The 25,394-nt window shown below is 35.6% G+C and overlaps 1 protein-coding gene across 1 annotated transcript in view; it reads left to right on the forward strand.

Annotated features, from left to right (window-relative positions):
• Positions 1 to 25,172, forward strand: part of LOC144437061 (uncharacterized) — an 85,970-nt gene extending 60,798 nt beyond the window's left edge. The window contains exons 6-15 of the mRNA XM_078125928.1: positions 912 to 1,051; positions 2,727 to 2,978; positions 10,529 to 10,730; positions 14,975 to 15,106; positions 18,393 to 18,565; positions 19,385 to 19,516; positions 20,160 to 20,227; positions 23,018 to 23,058; positions 23,759 to 23,955; positions 24,709 to 25,172. Coding sequence (XP_077982054.1) covers positions 912 to 1,051; positions 2,727 to 2,978; positions 10,529 to 10,730; positions 14,975 to 15,106; positions 18,393 to 18,565; positions 19,385 to 19,516; positions 20,160 to 20,227; positions 23,018 to 23,058; positions 23,759 to 23,955; positions 24,709 to 24,801 — 1,430 coding nt within the window. The 3' untranslated portion in view covers positions 24,802 to 25,172. The remainder of the gene's footprint in view (positions 1 to 911; positions 1,052 to 2,726; positions 2,979 to 10,528; positions 10,731 to 14,974; positions 15,107 to 18,392; positions 18,566 to 19,384; positions 19,517 to 20,159; positions 20,228 to 23,017; positions 23,059 to 23,758; positions 23,956 to 24,708) is intronic.
• Positions 25,173 to 25,394: the final 222 nt, after the last annotated feature.

Genomic DNA, 25,394 nt, shown 5'->3' on the forward strand with positions numbered 1-25,394 from the left:
TTATGTATTTGTTTGTATTTTGTTTTGTTTGTTTGTATTTGTAAATAAAACTAACTGAGCCTGAGCGCCCTGTGGTGTCATGTGTACATGTATGTACGCAAAGTACATTCATTTGTAAATTGAAGCACATTCAAAACATTATATTTGGCAATACCTTTGCACATTGCCACCAATTTGTTCAGCCAACAGCTGATGGGGGGGGGGGGGGGAGAGGGTGCTACTTTAATGAAAATCACAGCTTAGTCAAGGTTGAGAATTGAGATGAGGGAATGGAAATTTAGCTTCGCCTGATGTAAAATGTGTACTTCATGAAAGCATCACTCCTTATCTGGTCGAATTGCATGTACGTGTAATTACATATTACATAATTTTAGATAATATTTTGGCAGAAAAGGTAAGTTTAACAAGAATCAAATTTAATTTTAACTGTAAGTGTTCTAATCAAAAGGCAAGTTTGTGTAGGATAATGTGCTTTGGTGTTCAGATGAGAATGCAAGTAAAAAAAAACCTTGTAATCTATTTGATGGTTCTCATGAGACCTTTGTGATCTGAAATAGAGGTTTGCATAAGAAAGGCCAACTTTGTCCAATTCTTTGAAACTGAATATCTGCAGGCCATTATATTCCAAGGATTGATGTACATATTGGGTATATTCAATGATTTAGAGGTATAAACTACAATGTATACCAAAATGTGTCTTTTGAGTTTACCTTGGTTTAGCAAATTGGTGAGCGCTCGTTGCTATGAAATGCTCACAATGTGAATTGCATGCATGTGAACAATGAATTTGTTTGAAAATTCTAAGAAATTTGACTGAATACTAGTACTCACTGCACACTATTTTGCTGTGCAGTTGTTCTGACACCAATGACATGTATACTTAACTCTTTTATGTAAAATTGTTTTGACAGCACAAAGATGCACTGAAGAAACCAATGAATGTCAAAGCAATCCATGTAAAGATGGTCAGATATGTGTAGACTTGGTGAATGCGTATGACTGTCGCATTGCACCAACCCCTCCCACAACGACTGAACCTCCGAAAGCAACTGTAAGTCTTACATATGCACTAAGTCTTCCTAATCATGTCAGATGATGTTATGTGTTGCCCTTTTCAGCCCCCAGTGATGAAGCCAAGGGGGGCTACTACATGTATGTTGGGTCCTGTGCGTCCGCCTGTGTCCACCTCTATCTCAAATACGCATAGGCCCAATGTCAATCAAACTTTCAGTAAACATCAAATACACACAATGTAATATCCTGTGCATATGCACGTCAATTTGTTTTTAGCACAACTGAACTGAGGTTCAGTAGTGCTATAGGGATCGCCCGGCGTCTGTCTGTCTGTGTGTGTGTGTAAACAACTTAAAGTCAAAAACCGCTGAACCAATTGCCATGATATTTGGTGGGTCCATTACCTTGGGTGTCTAGTTGGGAAATTGTTAAAATCAAAATGATCGCATCACAGGTGTGTGATTTGGGTCAAAAAATGTGATTTTTGGTCAAAAAACTTAAACTCAGAAACTACTGGGAAGATTGGTGCAAAATTTGGTGGGAACATTGGTAAGGGGGAGTAAAGTAAGATTTGTTCAAGACGTGATGATTCCATCAGTAATATGCAAATTAGGGCTAAAAATGTGTCTTTTTTGTTAAAAATCTATAATTCCAAAACTACTAAGCAGATTGGGCTGAAATTTAATGGGAATGCATATAGGGATGTATGGACAAAGAAATATTAAGCATACAATGATTCCATGAGTGATATACAAATTAGGTGTAAGAATGTTCATTTTTGGTCAAAAACTTATATCTCAAAAAGTACTCGGTCACCGAGTCTGAAACTTTGTGAGATGTTCTGAAAGTGTTATTCTGCAGATTTTCTTCAAAACATTTTGAGAAAATTGGCCCTAGCGACCATGACCACGCCCTTAGCAACAACCAAATGGCAGTATATTTTGGTCAAATAACAACATCATCTGGTAGGCAAATAAGTAAACATTCAAAAAATGTATGCAAATACCCTAGCAACCATGACCACGGTAGGCAAGTGAACAGACATTCAGAAAGTCTATGCAAATATGCCAAGCAACAAAACCATGCCCATAGCAACAGCCAAATTACCACATATATTACAAAGATAACAGGGTTAATAGACAAGTGAATAAATATTCAATGTATGTAAATTTGCCTAGCAACAAGACCACATCCAAAGCAACAGCCAAATGAGTAATGTATATTGTAATAACAACAGAGATTAATGGACAAATGAATAAACATTCTAAAAATGTATGCAAATGTACCTAGCAACAAGACCATGCCCATAGCAACAGTCATATGATGATGTATATCTCAAAGATAACACCTTCTCATTGTAATTGCCAAAGCATTTATTATTGCAGGTGATCACAAACTTATCAGCATCTCACAATTAACAATTAAAATGTCCAGACCTGTTATCAATTCATATTGTCTAGTATACATGGATATCAAACTAGTGTACACAGTACCAGCAACCAAAAGTGCATTAGTAGCTTGGTATTCTAGCTAATATCAAATTCATTTTCAGTAATTAGGTTTAAAGTTACAAATGGTGATAGCTCAGGCTTTAATCTCATTTTGCTCAAACTTGTGGATATTTATGTACTAACATACAAAAAATGTATACCCTCTGAGAAGATTGATATGTTGAAATTAATTCTCTACTTTCTCTGTTCTGTATTTTACAGGGTCTCTCTGAAATGATGATTATTGTCATTGCAGTTTGTTCTGTTGCTGTTGTTTTCTGTATTGTATGGACCGTTTTCTTTGCGTGGTACACTATGTTAGATCATGCTGGTAATCGTGTTGTCAGAGCTCCTAGATTTGGAAACCCACTCTCACCCATGGCTAAACTTGTAGAAGAAAAAAAGAAGAAACTCAAGGAACAAAATCAAAATTCTATGATAATAGAAAATGCGACGTCTCATGAACAGATGGGTGTAAGTACAACTTTATACTTATTTGTACATGTACTACCTATGTGGAAATCTTCATTTATGCCATACTTGTATGTATGTATGTATGTATGTATGTATGTATGTATGTATGTATGTATGTGTGTGTGTGTGTGTGTGTGTGTGTGTGTGTGTGTGTGTGTGTGTGTGTGTGTGTGTGTGTGTGTGTGTATGTATGTATGTATGTATGTATGTATGTATGTATGTATGTAAGTAAGTATGTATGTATGTATGTATGTATGTATGTATGTATGTATGTATGTATGTATGTATCCATGCATGCATGTATCATTCAATCAGTTTATTTCAGAACAATAAGGCCACAGGCCCAAAGAGCAAACAATAATACAAACGTTTCAGTTCATAGAGGGAAATTCCTGAGTCTCTATTTTTCATTGCAAAATAAATAAATGAAGCTAAATTATTTAGATAAGTTATATTATCTGAATTCCAAAGTGAAATGAACCTATCATAGGAAGGGTTTAAACAAAACCACCTTGGTAACATTTCTTTACGAAGGTCCTTGTAGAACGGACAAATTACTAAGAAATGATACTCATCCTCAATACAGTACAAATTATGTGTAATACGTGTATTTGTAAAATCTTTGGTCAGCAGGAATGTTTTCATGTCGTCACCTCTCAATTTGCAAAGGATGCGAAGAGCAGCGACATCTTGACAGTGCTGTTCTAAATTTACACATTTTAGCACAACTTAAACATCTCTCTGGTTCAAGCATTGATTTGAAAGTGTGGTAGGAACGAAGCCTAGAAGATGATTCAATATCTTCGTGCCAGATCTGACTAGCACAGTCTTTTAACCTTTGTGTGAATTCAGACAAAAACTGACTAGTGGAGCCTACACCCTGGTTCAACCATGCATGGCCGAATCCAAGGCAGCAAATTAAAGATTTAACATTAAAAGCCCAGTTGACTGATTTTATACTCCTTAATTCTTCTAATCTTTTCAACATAATGTAGCATTTATAGGGGTATCTATCAGTGTCCATTTGTAGTATTTTCAGCCAGTAGCTCACGCATCTTTTAAAATACATGACACAGATGGGAAATCTACCACACTCTCCTATTGCTGCTAAATCATTTGTTTTCCCACTAACATTCAAAAGAAATTTACAGAACTGATAATGAACTTGTTCAACCTGGGAGGAATTTTCATAACCCCAGATTTCACTACCATACAGTAAAATAGGTGTAACATAAGTATCAAAAAGTTTGAAAGAGTCGGACATGGACATTCCACCCAGCTTCCTTAGCAAAGTCTTAAGTTGAAACATGGCCTTCCTTCCTTGTGAAGCCTGGTTTTTCTTAGTTGGGCTCCAACTATAAGTCTTGACGTAAAAATTTGGCCTAAATACTTGTTGTGAGGAACGACTTTAATTGGTCGGTTTCCCAAGAACCATCTTTCAAATTTCTTTAGACAACCTGTATGTATGTATGTATGTATGTATGTATGTATGTATGTATGTATGTGTATGTGTATGTGTATGTGTGTATGTATGTATGTATGTATGTATGTGTGTATGTATGTATCAACAATATCAGACTCTAAGCTTGCATAATTTTAAGCCTAATAATTCCTCTCAACACCCACTAAGACTTTTGCCCAACAATTCTGTATTAAGCCCCAACGGAAGGGATTATTGGGTTCAGTCTGTGTGTGCATGCATATGCACCCTTATATCTTTCAACCAAACCTTGCAGACAGGTAACATGCTATGTGAACATATGCATATCATTATGCTTTGCGTCTGAATCAAATATGGCCCAATGGCGGCCATATTTGTTGTTAAATTTCACTGTATGCATCATAACTTTGGAGATGTAATATGTAGTGACTACATTCAAGTGCCTACACCCATATTATGAGCTTTGTTTTAAGACCTTGAAGTTTGACCTTGAAAGTCTTCTTCAAGGTCAAATAGCCAAATTTTGCTCATTTTCATAGCTTTTTGAATAAAACATTTCAAGTGAGGGCTAACGAAAAAAATTATGTGGTTCCGATTACGCTCAATTTTAGAATAGGTGGGGTAGGCAGGAAGTTTTTTGGTTTTTTTCATGTGTGATTGTGTAGTTCAGGTAGTTTAATATGTTTTCCGTTGTGTTCCACATGTTATCTGTGTTAATGGTTTCTTCCCACCAGTTGTGCAGCCATTGCAGATTGGAAGAACAGTTTTATATTGTCTTTTTAAGTTGATGTCACTGTCTGTGTGCACTATTTCTCACAAGACTTCACATTTTTCCTGATTTTATTGGGTTTTTTCTTGAATACTTCAATCTTGTATGTATATCTAAAGTATTTCTTAAAAGCTTCAATCCGTGGGGTTGAGTTACTATATTTACATTTGAAAATAAAATAACGTACCAAAAGAAAAACGAAATTATCCAATACAGTAACATCTTCCAAGATACCAAGTATACAATAAAGTGCGTTTAGAGGCAACTGAGTATGAGTTATTGAAAAATACCATTCTTTAACTGAAATCCAAAACTTGCTTACATGCGTACAATCCCAAAAGAGATGATAGTAATCTTCTACAACCTCACTACAAAAAGTACATAAAGGTGAATCTACAATGCCCCAAGTGAACAATAATTTGTTTGTAGGTAAAATCTTCATGATCAATTTATACTGAAATATCTTAATTTCACATCAATTGCAACTTTAAATGAACAATAATTTCTTATAACACACTAAAATTGATAGTTCTTGTAACCAATTTGTTGTTTTTAGCTTTATTATATTGTTTTACTATGCTTTTAAATCTATTTTATGTACAGCGCTTTTGAATATTAATAAATAGAAGAGGCGCTTTAGAAAATGAATAAATTTTAAACTTTAAACTTTATAGTTTGCTCGATAAAACGTACAAAATAGCAATCAAATTAGACTAATGAACAATTTCTAATAACACACTAAAAGTTTGCTCCTTTATGTACTCTCTTACTGTGTGTTGACTCACAAGAAAACACAATTTTAAAATATTTTGACCTATGAGTTAGTGTTTAGAACATTCAAAGTTAAAGAAAACACTGGCTAATAAATATTTTGTGTGAGAATTCTGCACATGTATTTCCATACAGGGTTATGAATGAAAGGTCAAGGATGATAGTTCAAATGCCAAGAACAAAAATTTATTAAATTATCACCTAAACAGAAAGTGAATTGGGAGGTATTGCAGTGAATGAAATTGTCTGAAATGAAAATTCTCGCTATGGTGTAGTGTACCAGCAGAGGTCTAATAGTATAAATTACGATGGGAGAAATGAGACACAATATTATCATTGCTATTATTGTAATGTTGTCAGGCATAGTTATAAGATAAGCCAATTTTTGGAAATAATTCAAGGCATAATAGCATTTTCTGGAAAAAGGAACTTTTGAAAAGAGAAGAGAGAAAAAAGAATATATTTCTGAATTCCAATGTTGACAATTAATTACTACATTTGACATGGAATCAATATGTACATAACGTTTCACTGTAGGTTATTTCATTCGTTTTTGTTTGTTTGTTCTGTGATATACTGGTAGTGTTTATATACATTTATACAAACCATGTATAGTTGTTAGTCAACATCATTTGCATTTTATACAGACTGCTGAAAAGTGCTCAGTGCACATTTTGCTGTAAACGCCTAAAGTATATCAATCAATCAATCTATCCATCTATTTGTCTGTTTAGTTGGATTAATGTACAAGGAATAATATGAGTGCCGAACCTGAGGTGAGCTGAAAGTGGCATATATATCACACTTGTTATGATTATTAATTAGTTGTATTTTAAAAGGCCTCAAATACACCCATGATTTTTTCCAATTGAAGGTCTTAGTATTTATTGTATGAGTGTAACAGTATTCCGTATCAGAGGGTTTCAGGTATAGGTTATTCCACTGTAAAATGAATATGGAAGCCAGCAGGTAGATTTTACATTTTTAAATTACCACCATGATAAAATGCTATGTACTGTGGTTTCATAAATGTTACAGAATGAATTCATACTTCTGAGCTATTTCAATATTTAAACACCTTAATCATAAATTTTAATCATAGTAGCTATTCAATGAAAAATTAACTGAATATGACCTAAATAGTTGAATTATTTAAATGTGATAGGTTTTTGCATTTTATGGCAATTTACTGTTATTTTGCTTTTGTAGCAATTTGTTTTGTTTTGGGCAAAGGAGATCACAGACATTTACCCTTAAAGTGTTCTTACTGTTAAAACCATTAAACTGGCAAGGAGACACACTATGACAAATTTAAATTTGATGAATTTTTGAGGATTTTCCCAGTATGTTGTTGAAGGACATTAATGCAGGGCAACACTGTTAGTACACAGTGCTCATACTATTCTTTTTATTTAATACTCATATCATTTTTATTAACAAAACTAATATTGATACCCAGTTTTTCATAAATTGCTTCATATAGCATAGTGGTCATTCAGGCCTTGTGATCAAGAGATACTGAGCTAGTAACTGTGTTTGAGGGGTAGATAATTAATCTAACAGTTAAACCTTTTTTTTTGGGGGGGGGGGGGTGGCTGGAGGATTGGGACTCAACAGCAAATGGTTTTTAGCACAATTGAAGTGATATGGTTCAGTAGTGCTGTAGGCATGGCAAAATGTCTGTCTGTCTGTGTATGGATGTGTGTGTGTGTGTGTGTGTGTGTAAACAACTTAAAGTCAAAAAATCTCTGGACCGATTGTCATGATATTTGGTTGGTGTGTTACCTTAGGTGTCTAGTTGGGAAATTATTCAAATCAAAATGCTCTTACAACCAGTGTGTGATTTGGGTCAAAAAACTTATACTCAAAAACCACTGGGCAGAAACTTAATGGTGTTTAGATCAAGTATTGTTCATGGGATGATGATCCCATCATTGATATGTAAATTAGGTATAAAAATGTGTCTTTTTGGTCAAAAACCTTTAATTCCAAAACCACTGAGCAGATTGGGCTGAAATGTATCTGGGGGTGTATAGATGAAGAAATATTAAGCATATACTGAATGGTATCAATGATATGCAAATTAGGTGTAAAAATGTGAATTTTGGTCGAAAACTTATTTCTCAAAAAGTACTTATTCAATGAGACTGAAACTTGGTGAGATGTTTCTAGAAGTGTTATTCTGCAGATTTTCTTTGAAACATTTTTATAAAATTGGCCCTAGCAATCATGACCATGTCCTTAGCAACAACCTAATGGCAGTCTATTTTGGTCAAATAACAACATCATCTGGTAGGCAAGTGAGTAGATATTCAAAAATGTATGCAAATATCCCTAGCAACCATGACCACAACCATAGCAACAGCTAAATGAATGGTGGTGTTTTTCACAAAGATAACAGAGATTCGTAGGCAAGTGAACAAACATTCAGAAAATGTATGAAAATATGCCTAGCAACACAGCCAGATGATTACATATATTGCAGATAACAACAGTGATTAATAGACAAGTGGATAAACATTCAAAATATGTATCTAAGTGTGCCTAGCAACAGCCAAATTATAATGTATATTGCAAAGATAACATATTTAATAGACAAATGGATAAACATTCAAAAGATTTATGCAAATACAATGTATACCTACCAACCGTGACCACACCCATAGTAACAGCCAAATGATCACGTATAATACAGGTATATGGCAAAGATGCAATCTGGGATTCACAGACAAGTTAACGAACATTCAAAAAATGTATTCAAATATGTCTAGCAACATGACCACACCCATAGCAACAGCCAAACGATTGCCTATATTGCAAATATAACAACAGGGTTGGATAGGCAACTGAATAGTCATTCAGCAAATGAACACCTATACCTATAACATGGCTCAACATGTGGGTAAACATTTTTAAAACTGTACTGTTGTGCTACAGTGCCATTGGTGCTATTTTTTTCGATCACCATGACGGTAAAAAATAAAATTTCAAGAGCATCTCGACAGCGAATTTTTATTTTTTACCCAGTAGGGGTACAGTAAATTTTTATTTTTTTTAAATACATGCTTTATATTTTGTCACATCATGTCATGTTGCGTCATGTCAGATATTACTGACAACCCTAGTCTAGTATCTGTTAATCAACATTTTTTATATCTTTTGATGGTTGTTTACATACATACATACATACATACATACATACACACATACATACACACACATACACACACACACACATACACACACACACACACACACATACATACATACATACATACATGCATACATACATACACACATACATACACACACATACACACACACACACACACACACACACATACATACATATGTGCATACATACCATTTAAAATTATTTTATATGAAAAAATACCATGTAACCTACAGCGGTGGCCCCAGAAACGCATGTACCTGGGAATTTTATATTTGTAGCTAAGTTTCTGCACTTGCAGCAAAACAGTTAGCACAACTGAACTAAGGTTTAGTAGTGCTATAGGCATGGTGAAATGTCTCTCAGTGTGTGTGTGTGTGTGTGTGTGTGTGTGTGTGTGTGTGTGTGTGTGTGTGTGTGTGTGTGTGTGTGTAAACGAAAAAACTGCAAGTAGGTGGAAAAATGTTCAAATGAAAATGGTCACATCAGAGATGTGCGTTTTGGGTAAAAAAAATGTGATTTTTAGTCAAAAAACTGCTGGGCACCGAATGGCCTGAAATTTGGTTGGAATGTTCTTTGAGGGGTTTAGATTAAGAATTGTACATGACATGATCCCATCAGTGATATGCAAAAATGTGTTTTTGGTCAAGAGTCTATTATTCCATAATTACCTAGCAGATGGGGGCTGAGGATTTGTTGGAATGTTCTAAGATGTATTCTTGATATGATGATCTCATTAGTGATATGTAAATTGCGGCTAAAAATGTGTCTTTTATTTATTTGGGGGGGGGGTGTAGTTTAATTTATCTGTGAATTTTATTTAGTACATGATGGCAATATTTCTTTCCACATTATTGTGTTAAAATAATTGATATGTTTACTAACACTTTTGTCTAAGTTTTGCATAATATGTACTGTGAGAACATCACTAAAGTACAAAACATGTGAATAAATTAATTTTGTTCCTACTTATGAGAACCATCAACAACAACAGTAAGGAGTTATAGCAAAGTTGAAAAATTATACTTTACTGTACAAATATCACAGCTGGCAAAGAACCTACAATGGCACAGTGGTCCTTAACTACTTCAACTTTCTGGGGAGCATGCAATGCCTACAGGCTACTGATTCTATGTATATGATTAAATCTATTATATAGCAGCCTCTATCCTACTAGGTCCCCATTTATATAGCTGGGTTGACTGGGGCACACGAGTGGTTTAAATCTTGCTCATGGCCTGTAGTCTTTAGAAACAAATGATTGTGATGGAGCTCAACTGACAATATCCAGATTCCAAGCTGGCAACTTTAACCATTTGATCACCATGATTTCTGACACATTTGTGCTGTAATATCAAATAACAAGTTTGTTGATTTGTTTTTAATTTTCATTTCAGAAAAAATCTCACAGGGTTCCTCTGATACCTGATAACAGTTCATCTGTTAAAATGCATGCCTTGAAAGCAAAATGGGATATACCAGAAGACAAGCTGGCAATAGGCAGACTTATAGATAACGGTGAATTCTGTTATGTCAAAGAGGGTCAGTTTACACGGAAAGATGGCTCAGAGGTCAAGGTGGCCTGTAAACTACTTAAAGGTGAGTTAAGTGGCCTGGAAATACTTGAATGAGTTACGGTAAGTGGCTTGGAAGTATTTGAAGGTGGATTGAATGGCTAGAAAATTTACGGAGCCTTCAGAAATTGCAAGGGGTCGGGGTTGGGGTTGGGATGGGTTTTCCACTTTTTAGCACAACTGAACTGAGATTCAGTAATAATAATAATGTTGGTTTCTTATATAGCGCTTTCCCACTCCGTGCTCAAAGCGCTTTACAATTATTACCCCTGGCTCGGATCAGAAAGGCACAACGGCCCTTTAGTCTTCCTCAACTCCCCGGGGAGCATACAATCCATTGCAGCCATTTAAGCGCATAGGATTAAAGCCTTCACATTGCAACCTACATCCTACCAGGTTCCCAGTTATACAGCTGGGTTGACTGAGACACAGTCGTAGTTCAAATCTTGCCCAAGGACTTTAGTCACTCAGAAACAAACAGCAGGCAGCGACGGGGCTCGAACCTGCAACCTGTAGATTCCAAGCCGGTCACGCTAACCATTCACCCATCATGACTCCACAGTAGTGCTGTAGGCATGGTGAAATGTGTGTGTGTGTGTGTGTGTGTGTGTGTGTGTGTGTGTGTGTGTGTGTGTGTGTGTGTGTGTGTGTGTGTGTGTGTGTGTGTGTGTGTGTGTGTCTGTGTGTCTGTGTGTGTGTGTGTGTGTGTGTGTGTGTGTGTGTGTGTGTGAACAACTTATAGTAAAAAAAAACCGCCAGACCAATTGCCTTCATATTTAGTGGGGACATTCCTTAGGGCCTGTAGATGGAAATTGTTCAGATGAAAATGATCGCATCAGAGAAGTGCATTTTGTGTAAAAAAAAATGTGTTTTTTTTGGTCAAAAACTTTAACTCCAACACTACAAGGTAGATTGGCTTGAAATTTGTGAAATTTGTTTAGAATTGTCTTGGGGGTGTTTAGTCTAAGGATTGTTCATGACGGAATGATTCCCTTCAGTGATACGCAAATTAGGGCTAAAATGTGTCTTTTTGGTGAAAATTCTGTAATTCACAACTACTGAGAAGATTGGGATGAAATTTAAAGGGGCCGCTTATAGGGATGTGAACATGGAGATGTATTCACGATATGGTCATCCCATCAGCAATATGCAAATTAGGTCTAACAATCTCAATTTTGGTCAAAAACGTATATCTTGAAAACTACATGGTGAACGTGGCTGAAACTTGGTGGGGGTGTATCTGGAGGTGTTATTCTGCAGTTATTGTTCAAAACATTTTGACATAACTGGCCCTTGCAACACTGACCACGATCTTAGCAAAAGTGAACATGATGGTGCATATTACATTGCTAACAACAGGGATAGGTAGGTGAATGAATAAAGATTCAAAAAATGTATGCAAATATGCCTAGCAACAAAACAATACCCATAGCAACAGCCAAATGATGATATATATTGCAAATATGAAAATGGGGAATGATAGGCAAGTGAATAAAGGTTCAAAAAATGTATGCAAATATGCCTAGCAACAACACAACACCCTTAGCAACAGCCAAATTATGATGTATATTGTAAATATGAAACCTGGGATGGGTAGGAATGTAAAGATGTTGACAAATATACATAGCTACAAGACCACACCCATAGCCACAGCCAAATACAATTGTGCTACAATGTCATTGGCACTATTTTTTATCTAACTTTTCATTGTTTTGAGATTTTGAGATTTCCGACTGTACCACATCCAACCACTGCTACCATTGTAAAGTAATATAACATATCAGTGAAATACACTGAATTAACTGTTAGTTATGACATGAGGAGAGGAGTGGTCTCACAGTAGTAAAGGGGGAACAGCATGGCAAGATATTAGGGATAATGTAGTGGAGTGTAGGGAGACGTTGACCCTGGTCCTGATGAGGTTGTCAGTTGTATGCCCATCTAGACTTTGGGAGTTCTGGCCTTCAGCTCAGCTAATTAGATCCAAACTCAGGCATTGGTTTAATACAAACACAAACTTATACTGTGGTGGGAAACAATAGATGCATTTAAAAACTATCAATATGGTGGGATTTTTTCGACAGAAAAATTCCCTGTCTCTAGTGGGATTCGAACCAAGGACCTGACTAGAAATCTTGAGCCCTAACAACTACGCCACAGGGGGCAATGTTAAAAAAAAAAGAGTTTTCATTGAAATATTTGAACAGGGGAAGGGTCATAATTTATAGAGAGGAAATTGAGAGAGGTTCACTTTTTAGCACAACCAACTAGGGAAAGGGTCACATTTTATGCCACAGACTGGGGTTGATTGCCCCTTATAGTTTTGGCCCTAACCCCCACACCCTGTAAATACTGAATGCTCCCTTAACAGTGAATGCCGTGGCCTTTAAACTATTGAAAATGGGTTCATGGGCCATGATGCAATCCAAGAATCTTGCATTTAGTGTTATCTTATCATTGAAGCCACGAGGATTACACATGATTATTCTTTAGCTCAGGACCAACTTGTTCTTATTGTTCCTCCAGGAACTGTTTTTCACACCTGAATTTCAATCCTAATCCAAAATTGCCTTTAAGATTTACATAGTTATATCATTAGGAAATGAAAATTAGACAGTGTAAATTAGCTTGCATATATTTTAATTTAATTAGTCTATATAAAGTTTGTATATGGACTGTAAATGTAGTTCCTGTAGGTGAATGATTAATCATTCACACTATGAAAGTAGTCCTCAAATTGTTACCATTACTATTTTAAGCATTTTACCTTGGAACATTTTATCATATTATTTATATGCATCGAAATGAAATTGCATGAAAATGAGGGCCGACGCTCATTGGTTGAATGTTAATGCATGAAACCAAAGTGCTGGGGAAAACCTGTGTTGCAATGTCGTTTCATAGGGTCAAAAGTGAATGGGACTTCCCTTCCTTGCAAGTTACAGACTACGGCTCAAACACAGACTGCAGTGGTCAGTTTGAGGCCAGTGGTTTTGTTAGCAGAACTGAACTGATAAGGTTCAGTAGTGCTATAAGCATGGCAAAGTGTCTGTCTGTCTGTCTGTCTGTCTGTCTGTCTGTGTGTGGATGTGTGTGTGTGTCTGTGTGTGTGTAAACAACCTAAAGTTAAAAACTGCTGGACTGATTGCTTCGATATTTGGTGGTCATGTTACTTCTGGTGCCTAGTTGGGAAATTGTTCAAATGAAAATGATTGCATTGGAGATGTGGGTTTTGGGTCAAAAAAGTTAAACTCCAAAACTACTGGGCAGATTGGCATGAAATTTGGTGGGAACATTTTTAGGAGTGAGTAAATTAAGATTGTTCATGACATGATGATTCCCTCAGTAATATGCAAATTAGGGCTATAAATTTGTCTCTGGTCAATAACCTACAATTCCAAACTACTCAGCAGATTGGGCTGAAATTTAACAGGGATGCATCTGTGGGTGTATAGGTGAATAAATATTATATATAGTGATATCATCAGTAATATGCAAATTAGGTGTGAAAATGTGAATTTTGGTCAAAAATTTATCTCAAAAAGTAACTTGGTCAGTGAGACTGAAACTTGGTGAGATGTTGCTGGAAGTGTTATTCTGCAGATTTTCTTCAAAATATTTTGACACAAAGATAACAATAGGGATTAATAGACAATGTAATACACATTCAAAAAATGTATGTAATTTTGCCTAGCAACAAGACCACGCCCATAGCAACTGCCAAATCACGTATATTGCAAAGATAACAAGGTTTGAAAGACAAATGAATAAACATTAAAAAATGTATGCAAACTGGCCTAGCAACAAGACCATGCCCATAGCAACAGCAAAATGATCACATATTGGAAGATAACAGGGATTAATAGACAATTGAATAAACATTCTAAAAAATGTATGTAAATATGCCTAGCAACAAGACCACGCCTATAGCAACAGCCAAAAATTCACATATATTGTGAAGATAAAGTTAAAAATGTATGCAAATGTGTCTAGCAAAAAGACCACGCCCATAGCAACAGCCAAATGATAACGTATATCGCAAAGATAGCAACATGGTTGGATGGGCAACGAGATACAGCAAATGAACACCTATTGTTAGCATGGACTAGCATATGGACAAACATTTTTAAAAACTGTACAGTTGTGCTACAACGCTATTGTCGGTATTTTTGATAATGCAGCCACCAACAAGCCACCAAGTCAATGCCAGATAACTAGTATGAAACGAGTACCTATGTACTAATATTTACATGTATCTCTTTGTTTCAGATCCTAAGAATAACATGGCTAACAGAGAGTTATTGAATGAATTTGAAATCTTAGCCCATATGAATCCAGATCCACGGATTGTGGTATTGCATGGAATTTGTAACAAGATTGTTGAAAGTAATCACTTTACAAGTAAGTTGTGTATACTTATTAGAGAAAACTTATAAGCATTAATACCCCAAATTTAAAGATTGGTTTAAGACAGTGTTTCCATTTTCTTTAAATCTTGCATATTGCATTTTCATCACAAACTTATGCATAAAAATCAGTGTACATCTGTGTACGTTCATACATTATTTGGAACTATAGCATATTATTGCATTTGTATACATTTCTACCATGTACATGTACATGTGTACACATTATTTTCACAGTGTTAGCACTGGTAAAAGGGTAATGTGTTTTCAATTCACACTGAAAAAGAAGTAATGGAAATATGACATATCTTACAATGTAGGTCAATATGATTAAAATCCAATTTAGTGTACACAGCACGATTTCTTTTTGGCTGTTAACTTTACTGTCGTTTGTTCTTCTGTGAGCTCTTGTTACATATCTCTGACACAATTCCATAGGTTTTCCTGAGCCACACCAGAGCGCTGAGTGAATTCACTCAACCAATGAAAATGTGTAATGAGCCAAAACATACAGGTACAATACTTCAGAGCGCTTTGTTTGAAAAGAGCATGAGCACAGAGCACAGACAACTATGTTATCGTAATAGTTTGGTGGTTCCCTTCACAAAAGAACAAACGAAAGTAAATGTAAAAGCCAAAAAGAAATCACACCATGTACACTACATCAGATTTTAATCAGATTGAGTCGGAATATTTTAGTGTGAAAATATTATTCACATTCTTAAAGAATGTGATACCAATTAATTCCTTTTGTTCAAAGTCAAAGTTGTTCATTTACTGGTAAAAATAATCTGTACCGTATTATATATTCTAGTAATAAAACTTTTAGCAAATTTGCAATAAGATCCAGATAAAAGAATTGGTCTAAACCAAAATGTAATTATTTGATATTTGTGTGATGCAATCTTTCCAATAAATTTAATCAATCCATAATTTTTAGTGCCCAAAGGGAGACTATTACAATGGTCTCTGTCTGTCTGTCTGTCTGTCTGTATGTCTGTCTGTCCATAATACATCATTTTTCAGAAAGGCAATATCCAGTGTTAATCAAATCTGGCACAAAGGTGACATCATATGGGACATATGCATGTCACTTTATTTCACAACATATGCAAATTTGACCAAATGGCAACCATGTTGATGGTTAAAAATTACTATTCATTGCACATCTCAAAAACTGTGTTATATAAAGACATTATTCAAGTGCCTACTCTCATATTTTGGGGACTAAAATTTCTTTTAAGATATTGACCTTTGACCTTGACCTTCAGGGTCAATTATCAAATTTAAGCTATTTCTTGCCTATCACAGACACTTCATAGTAGTTTATTTGCCAATTTCTTTTAGAATCATGTTTAATGGTAATACTGAAGAAAAGAAATGTACATAACAATTAATTGTGGTGCTCATATAACTGTTTACTAAATGTTGGCCACATTTGAAATAACAAATTAAAAACTTGATACAGATTCCATTTTAATCTCTAACCTCACATAATCACATGTAAGGAGGAGGCTACTCCCATTGACTCCGGTTGGCCATAATATGTAATTTCTGAGACATGCAATATCTGATTGCTTTCAAACTTGACACAAAGGTGACATATCATATGGGACATATGCACGTAAAGTTTCTTTTCAATATATGCAAATTTGACCACGTGGCAGCCATATTTCTAGTTAAAAATCCATATTTACTGCATAACTCAAAAACTGTAATACACATGCAAGCTATCTTTGAAGACTTTGACCTTGACCTTGACCTTCAGAGTATATAAAAAATAAGAACGGATTAATAGGTAAGCAAATAAACGTTCAAAAAAATATATGAAATATAGCTGGTAACAATACCATGCCCATAGCAACAGCCAAATGTTGGTGTGTATTTCAAAGATAACAACATGCATGGGTATAATATGCCTAACAACAAGACCGCACCCCTAAAAACCACACAATACAGTTGTGCTTCAATGCCATTGATGCTATTTTGCTATGAAGCATGGGGTTGGAAGTTAGTAGCGCCAAAGTGCATGTGCATATGCCATGCATTCTATACATGCTCACCAACGTTTAACAGAAGTATTGTTTCCTATTTTCAGCTAAGGTTTTCAATATTCATTGTCATGTTTCTGAAAGTGTTATGCTGCAAATTTTCTTGAAACATTTTGGCCCTAGCAACCATGACCACGCCCTTAGCAACAACCAAATGGCAGTGTATTTTGGTCAAATAACAACATCCTCTGGTAGGCAAGTGAGTAAACATTCAAAACATGTATGCAAATACCCTAGCAACCATGACCACGCCCATAGCGACAGCCAAACGGTGGTGTATTTCACAAAGATAACAACACGGATTAATAGACAATTGATTAAAGATTCAAAAAATGTATGTAAATTTGCCTAGCAACAAGACCACGCCCATAGCAACAGCCTAATAATCACGTATATTGCAAAGATAACAACGGGACAATTGAATAAACATTCCAAAAATGTATGTAAATTTGCCTAGCAACATGACCACAACCATAGCAACAACCAAATAATCATGTATATCGCAAAGATAACAAACAGGAATTGGAAGATAAATGAATGAACATTCAAAAACTATGCAAATGTGCCTAGCAACAAGGCAACGCCCATATCAACAGCCAATGATTACATATTACGAAGATAATGAGGATTAATAGAAATATGGATAAACATTTAAAAATATATGCAAATATGCCTAGCAACAAGACACACCCATAGCAACAGCCAAATGATAACGTATATTGCAAAGATAACATCAACAATTCATACACAAGTGAAAAAAACATACAGAAATGTATGCAAATATATCTAACAACATGACCATGCCCATAGCAACAGCCAAATGATAGCGTGTATTGCAAAGATAGCAACATGGTTGGATAGGCAACTGGATAGTCATTCAAAAAATGAACACCTATTGTTAGCATGTACTACTACTAGCATATGAATAAACATTTTCAAAAACTGTACAGTTGTGCTACAAAGCCATTGGCGGTATTTTATTTTATTATATTAAGCCCTTCAATTGTAATAATAATAATAATAAAATATATTAATTTAAGGTAGCTCAAAGTGCAAAGTAATTGAAATATTTCTCTCCATTGAGGTCCTCAATCATCACAACATTAATTTACAATCACACAAAAAATTAGGTAAAATAACTCAATAAAGCAGCTGAAAGGAAAAGCTACAAAATGGGTGTAAAGTATGCCTTTATGCATGTCTATAACCTCGTAATGTGATTTATTTCAGCTCAATACTGCCTAGCCACGGAGTATGTCTCTAATGGAAGTCTATTGAAGTATCTGAGGAGATGCCGTAGTCGGAAAAGAGAGGATGCACCCAGACATAGCATTCCTTTTCCTGAACTTATGAATATAATATCGGATGTTGCTATGGGAATGAAATTCCTGGTATCTGAGAAGGTGTGTTTTGATTTATGTGTGTATGTGCCTGAATCTTTTGTATCAATTGAAGACTTCTAAATAATAGCGAAGCATACATGTGTTTTGTTTTTAGCACAACTGAACTGATAAGGTTCAGTAGTACTATAGGCATGGTGTGGTGTCTGTCTGTCTGTCTGTCTGTCTGTCTGTCTGTCTGTGTGTGTGTGTGTGTGTGTGTGTGTGTGTGTGTGTGTGTGTGTGTGTGTGTGTGTGCGTGTGCGTGTGTAAACAACTGGACCAATTGCCATGATGTTTGGTGGGTATATTACCTTGGGTGTCTAGTTGGGAATTGTGATGATGCCATATGATCATGTATTTTGCAAAGATAGCAACAGGACTGGACATGCAACTGGATAATTATTCAGCAAATGTACACCTATACCTAGCATGGATCAGCATGTGGATAAAGAATTTTAAAAACTGTACAGTTGTGCTACACTGCCATTGGCACTATTTTTGTAAAGGGAAGTCAGTAGGTAGAGTATATCAGAATTCTGCTGGTTTTTAGTGAATGTGGAAAAAGAACTCAAAAGTTTTTTTTATTTTTACCCTACCACTTAGTACTTCTTGAGAATTAGATTGAGGAAATGAGCAGCCCAAACATTTTACAAGTCACAAGTAAATCCCCATAATCGTATGAAGTGTAACAGAACTAGCAATGTGTGAGAAATGGTTTGTTTGAAGAGGTTCACTAGAAAAAACAAAATAAGCATTAAACAATGTCACAGAGGGCGCTGTACACCTGTCTGTCATTCAAGAAAGTGACTGGATTATTAATTGAATTGGTTCTCTTTTCAGCTAATTCATAGAAAACTTGCTGCTGCAAATATCTTGGTCACATTTAATAACAGGGCAAAAATATCAGACTTTGGATTAGCTCAAGACATGTATGAATTTGGAGATTTTGTAATGACCAATGAACCTGTCAGGGTAAGTCCATTACTTAATATTGACTTAAAGCTAGTTGCAACTGGAACGTGTTTTTGATAAATTTGAACAATATTGCGTCACCTGTGGGTAACCATATTTTTTTGTAGCAGCTGTATATACAATAAATCTAATCAAATTGATTTTTGGGTCTGAACCCAAAAACCAGTGCCTTCAAAATGCCTAACTATTTATTGGTATTTTAACAATTTTCAGTGAATATATTGTGGTCAACTGATCAAAATATGATATTCCAGTTGAAACTAGTACAATTTTAACATAGCAATAGATCCAAAACAAGGTTTTGCTCAAGATTGACACTTGCCACTACACCACCTACAAATAATATTGACCCCTAATTGACAGATACAATAACTTGACCAATTTTTAGTGAATATATCTTAGCTTGATGAAAAAATAGTCCTGTTGCATTTAGTGCAGGTTTTATAATAGAAAAATGTTAATTACTTTTCATTCTGACTGACATAAGTTAGATTTTATACTAAATTTGTTGGTGTCTGTAAAAGCACTTGTGTGATCAAAAGACACAATATTAATCTGAAAAGAAATAGATTTCCATAGGAAAATGATTAATTGTTTATTTTTGCTCACCTTGACTCATACATGTACATGTACATATCTACAGAGATCGTTAAGAAGATGGTTGGCATATGAAAGTCTTCTGGATGGTGCATTCAGTGCCAAGAGTGACGTGTAAGTGATACATTCTTATTTCCGTTTAAACCTAAATTGGCAAGTTTAAGAATCAACTCAGTGTTTGTACAAAAAAAATTAAGAGCAATTTAAAATAAGAACTGTAGAACTATAAGGGATGGGGTTGAAATTGGAAATTTTGAACATAACAATCACCTTGAATCTTCATTTTAAAGTAAGGATAGTACATGTACTTTCTATGGTCTGACTTTCAAAGTGCGATGAGAGTGGGGCTTTCACCAGGTCTAAAAGAATGAGGATGGGGTTTCACCTGGTCTAAAAAGGTTGGGATGGGGGTATGGCCTAGGGGTTTCACCTGGTCTAAAAAGGTTGGGTTGGGGGTAGGGCCTAGGGGTTTCACCTGGTCTAAAGAGGTTGGGATGGGGGTATGGCCTAGGGGTTTCACCTGGTCTAAAGAGGTTGGGATGGGGGCCTCGGGGTTTCACCTGGTCTAAAGAGGTTGGGATGGGGGTAGGGCCTAGGGGTTTCACCTGGTCTGGTTGACATCTCAGCCTGAATGTAACATGAAGAGGAAGAGAAACATATTGTAATTTTAGGATTAGTGCTAGGATTTCAAATGTGTTAGCCACACATTATCTCTGTGGTGAAAATTCTAAACAGATGGCAGTCAGAGAAAAGGTTTCAGCAGGACAATTTACATGATATTTTACTTTCAGAAGCTTATATACATTAAAATGTTGATAGAAAGACTTGGAGTAAATATTATCTTACAACATGCTTTATAGAAAGCATTGTGTAGTTACACCCAAACAAAATGTAACAATCAACTATTGTCGGCAAAGTTAACACTGACAGACTTCAATTAATAATAGTTTTCAGGGAACTATTGCCATGGTCCTAAACTGTCATATTCATTCATTTTTCTGTTTTTATTACTTGCAAGGCCTTGTACTACAAAATTTCTTCACACTTTCTTATGAAGTAAAGCTTAACTACACATAAAGCTCAATACAATACAATACAACTCAATGTGACTTTCAACGTCTACTCAAAAATGTTTTGAGAGGAAGTAAATTAACAGTTATTTCAATTCCAAAGTTTACCATAACATACCACATATGCTATGTATTACAAACTTTACAGATGCATAATGTAAAGATATCAAATATCATATTTCTATTGTCATCTGTAGCTGTGTTTAGGGTTCACTTGCCAGGGTTCACTATCAGCTGTCAGGCTACTATTTGCCGTCTGGATGTAGCTAGAAAGCCGGTTGAAATTGAAAGTGCTACCTTTGAAATCAGTTCTAAAATTCCTAACTACATTGAAAATACTACATTTCAACAAAAATTAGTCAACTCTGTTCAACTAGAATGTAGTCCAAGTCTATATGGAGTGAGAATCATACATATGTGATACTATGAATGCTCTTGTGTTCCATTACGATACTGAGAATAATTATAATTAAGATACCTTTTGGAACAAACGTGATGCTGTACATGTGAAAGGTGTACCGCAGTTTCGGCCATATCTCATGACTGTGATTCATCACCAGGGTGTGCCCTCTGTGGTTAAAAATTGGAAAAAAAACCCAAAAAAACCACCCCCATGGGTGGGATTTACTATGATGCTGGAGTAGACTTTGGGTAGTTCAAGTCCAGGGTCTCTGTTTAGACTGGTTTATGTTGTTCAATCTCGATTGCTTCACGGATTCTACGATTCCATTTCTCTGGGTTGGAGCTGAGTATTGAGAAATTGTTTTCAGGGATGCAGTGGTTAGAGTCTTTACTGTGTTCTTGTATTGCTGTGATGGGTCTGAGTTTGGAGTTTTTGTGTTCTTTTATTCTGGTGGCAAGTTGGCGTCCTGTTTCACCGATGTAATTGTCTGTACAGCTCCCACACTGGTATTCATATATACGCCGCCGCATTTTTTTGTGGAGCTAACTTGTCTTTGACCGAGGGTAGGATGGATCTGATGGTATTAAACGGCTTGTGATATGAAGAGATGTTATGTTTCTTGTATATGGCCGCTATCCTTTCTGACACCCCCTGACGTAAGGTATGCACACCGAAATTTGTACATCAGACTTTTTACTTTGTGACGAGTCTTGTTTGGATTTCTCCGTGCCGTAAAACCTTCTTCACATATTGATTCTCTCTCTGTTTGTCTTGTTCGTTGGAGATCAGTTTGTTATGCAAATGTGCCTAGCAACAAGACCATGCCCATAGCAACAACCAAATGATCACATGTATTGCGAAGATAATGAGGATTAATAGACAATTGAATAAACATTCAAAAAATGTATGTAAATATGCCTAGCAACAAGACCATGCCCATAGCAACAGCCAAATGATCATGTGTATTGCAAAGATAATATCAGGAATTCATGCACAAGTTAACAAAAACATACACAAATGTATGAAAATATATCTAACAACATGACCACACCCATAGCAACAGCCAAATGATAGCATACATCGTAAAGATAGCAATATGGTTGGATAGGCAACTGGATAGTCATTCAGCAGATGAACACCTATTGTTACCATGGACCAGCATATGGATAAACATTTTTTAAAAACTGTACAGTTGTGCTACAACGCAATTGGTGGTATTTTTTTTGTATTTGAGGAATTTGTTAGTATGGATGGGGGAAATTATCAATTTGCCATTGTGGTGATAGCTGATTTTTTATCGTCATTTAGGACTTTTTGTCGTCTTTTGCTACTGTGGCTATTGCTAGCAATAACCCTAATTATTTCATGCAAATTTTCCAAGGCCAAATCTTTTTAATGTCTAAGTTCACACAGACTTCTTTTCATTAACAGATGGTCTTTTGGCATTGTTCTATGGGAAATTGCAACTCTAGGTAAGTGATATTAGTGTATTGATTCTTATGTGTTTTATAAACAAACAATTTGAAAACAGAATTCATGAGATTCTTTGTTTCATATCCTGAAATATTGTGAGTTTGTTAGTGTACAAGTCGTGTATTTGTGTAAGACCATCACTGTATGTTTGTTGTTTGTGTGTGAGAGTTTGTGATATATATCTAACATCTGTTTATCAAAGACATGTTTGTGTATATGTGTATGTGTGTGTGTGTGTGTGCGTGTGTGCATGCGTGTGCAGGTGTGTGTGTGTGTATTTGACTTATTGTCTTTGTGTAACAATTTGAGTGTGTGACAGCTTATTGTGTTTTTATGCATAAATATGTCTGACAGTTTGTGTGTCCGTTTGAGAGAGAGAGAGAGAGAGAGAGAGAGAGAGAGGGAGGGAGGGAGGGAGGGAGGGAGGGAGGGAGGGAGGGAGGGAGGGAGGGAGGGAGGGAGGGAGAGAGAGAGAGAGAGAGAGAGAGAGAGAGAGAGAGAGAGAGAGAGAGAGAGAGAGAGAGAGAGAGAGAGAGAGAGAGAGAGAGAGTCTAAAAAGGAAAATTTGTCTGCTTAATAAAACATTTAACAGTTAAGTAGAATTTTTCTATACATCATTACGTCCTTAGGTAGGTAGTATATACTATTAAAACATAAAGTGATTTGTTAATATTCTTTTCTTCTTTCTTTCCTATATAGGCTCTATTCCATATCCTAATATTAGCACAAAAAGATTACCAGAGAAGCTTAAAGAACACTACAGGATGGAGAAACCTAAACATGTCTCACAAGAATATTACGATACTATGTTGAGATGCTGGCATCGTAAACCTGAGAGTAGGCCTTCTTTTGAACTTCTTGTCAAAGAAATGAAGAAGCTGCAGAAGTCTGGCAAGGTAAGAGATAAAATCGTGTAATCAGTGATTAAACTCACAAGAGTAAATAGCGCAATTTATACATTGTATCATGTTTTGCCTTTAGTTTTGTCGTAATTTGAAAAGTCTCCTAATTCAAGATGTACGAGTAAGTATTACTGTGCTCTCTGTAAGCTGGTGTGACATTGACTGCTGATTGGCAAATACACATGTATGTATGCAATAGTGCAAAACTTTACTTCACGGCAGTGCAAGTAGTAAAAATAGTATGTACAGTGTATGCACAAATGAAAGTAATCATTGGTACACATAAATAATTTATGTCATTGATCTTTATGGCCCATATATGGGTTTTGCAGACTGAGGTTGTATGGCAGAAGGGTAGTTGTAAGCTGTACTACCAAGGTCTGCAAAACCTGTATCTGGGCCGTAAAGATGTCATATATCAAAGTTTAATATATTCATTAAACTGGTATAGAAACACCATTTGAATCACATAATTGCATAGATTGATATTGAAACATTATTTTACATACAAAAACAAAGATATTAAGAAAAGGTGAAGCCAAATCATGATATAAATGCTACTTGCCATATTTGAGTAAAGTGTGCCATGGCATGATACAGAAAATTATTGCATGGGTTCAGTGTACACTCGCTGTATTGAATTACTTTGAAAACTATACTTGGTATATGGTATAATGTAATATATAACATACCATCATAATAGAGATGAAGCTTTCTAATTTCAATTTTGCTCTTTTTGCCTTGCAGACCCACATTGTTTTTAAAGAATACACCTTTGTACACTACTATGGTCTTCGGGAAACTCCAGATAGTGATGCAGAGGATGACTCATTTGTATGATAGCAGGTCTTCCTATAGAGGAACTCATTTTAAACTTTTTCATAATACCTAGAGTGATTACAAGACATTGACCAATGCATCACAGTTAGGATAAAATGAAACAGACCATTGTGCAATATACAAACTCATAAAACATGTATACATAGAGAGTTTGAGATTTTTTCAAATCTTGATATGGAGGGGATCGAGGGAAGATATTTTCCTTTTTCTGTGTACTGGTAATAGTTATCTATAACCCTTACAAGATAATGGAAGAACATAAATATTTGCATAACACTATAGTATTGTTATTAGCATAACTTCATTTTTAGCACAGATGAACTGAGGTGAAGTTCAGTAGTGCTATAGGCATGGTGAAATGTGTGTGTGTGTGTGTGTGTGTGTGTGTGTGTGTGTGTGTTTATGTATGTGTATGTGTATGCGTCTGTGTCTGCAAACGAACTTAAAAGTCAAAAACTGACAGACCGATTTGCTTGGTTTTTGGTGGGGTCATTACTTAGGACATGTAGATGGAAAATTGTTCAGATGAAAATGATTGCATCACAGATGTGTGATTTGGGTAAAAAAATGTCATTTTTTGGTGAACAGACCTA

The sequence above is a fragment of the Glandiceps talaboti genome, chromosome 6, assembly GCF_964340395.1.
Source record: "Glandiceps talaboti chromosome 6, keGlaTala1.1, whole genome shotgun sequence".
In the NCBI taxonomy this organism is placed as follows: Eukaryota; Metazoa; Hemichordata; class Enteropneusta; family Spengelidae; genus Glandiceps; species Glandiceps talaboti.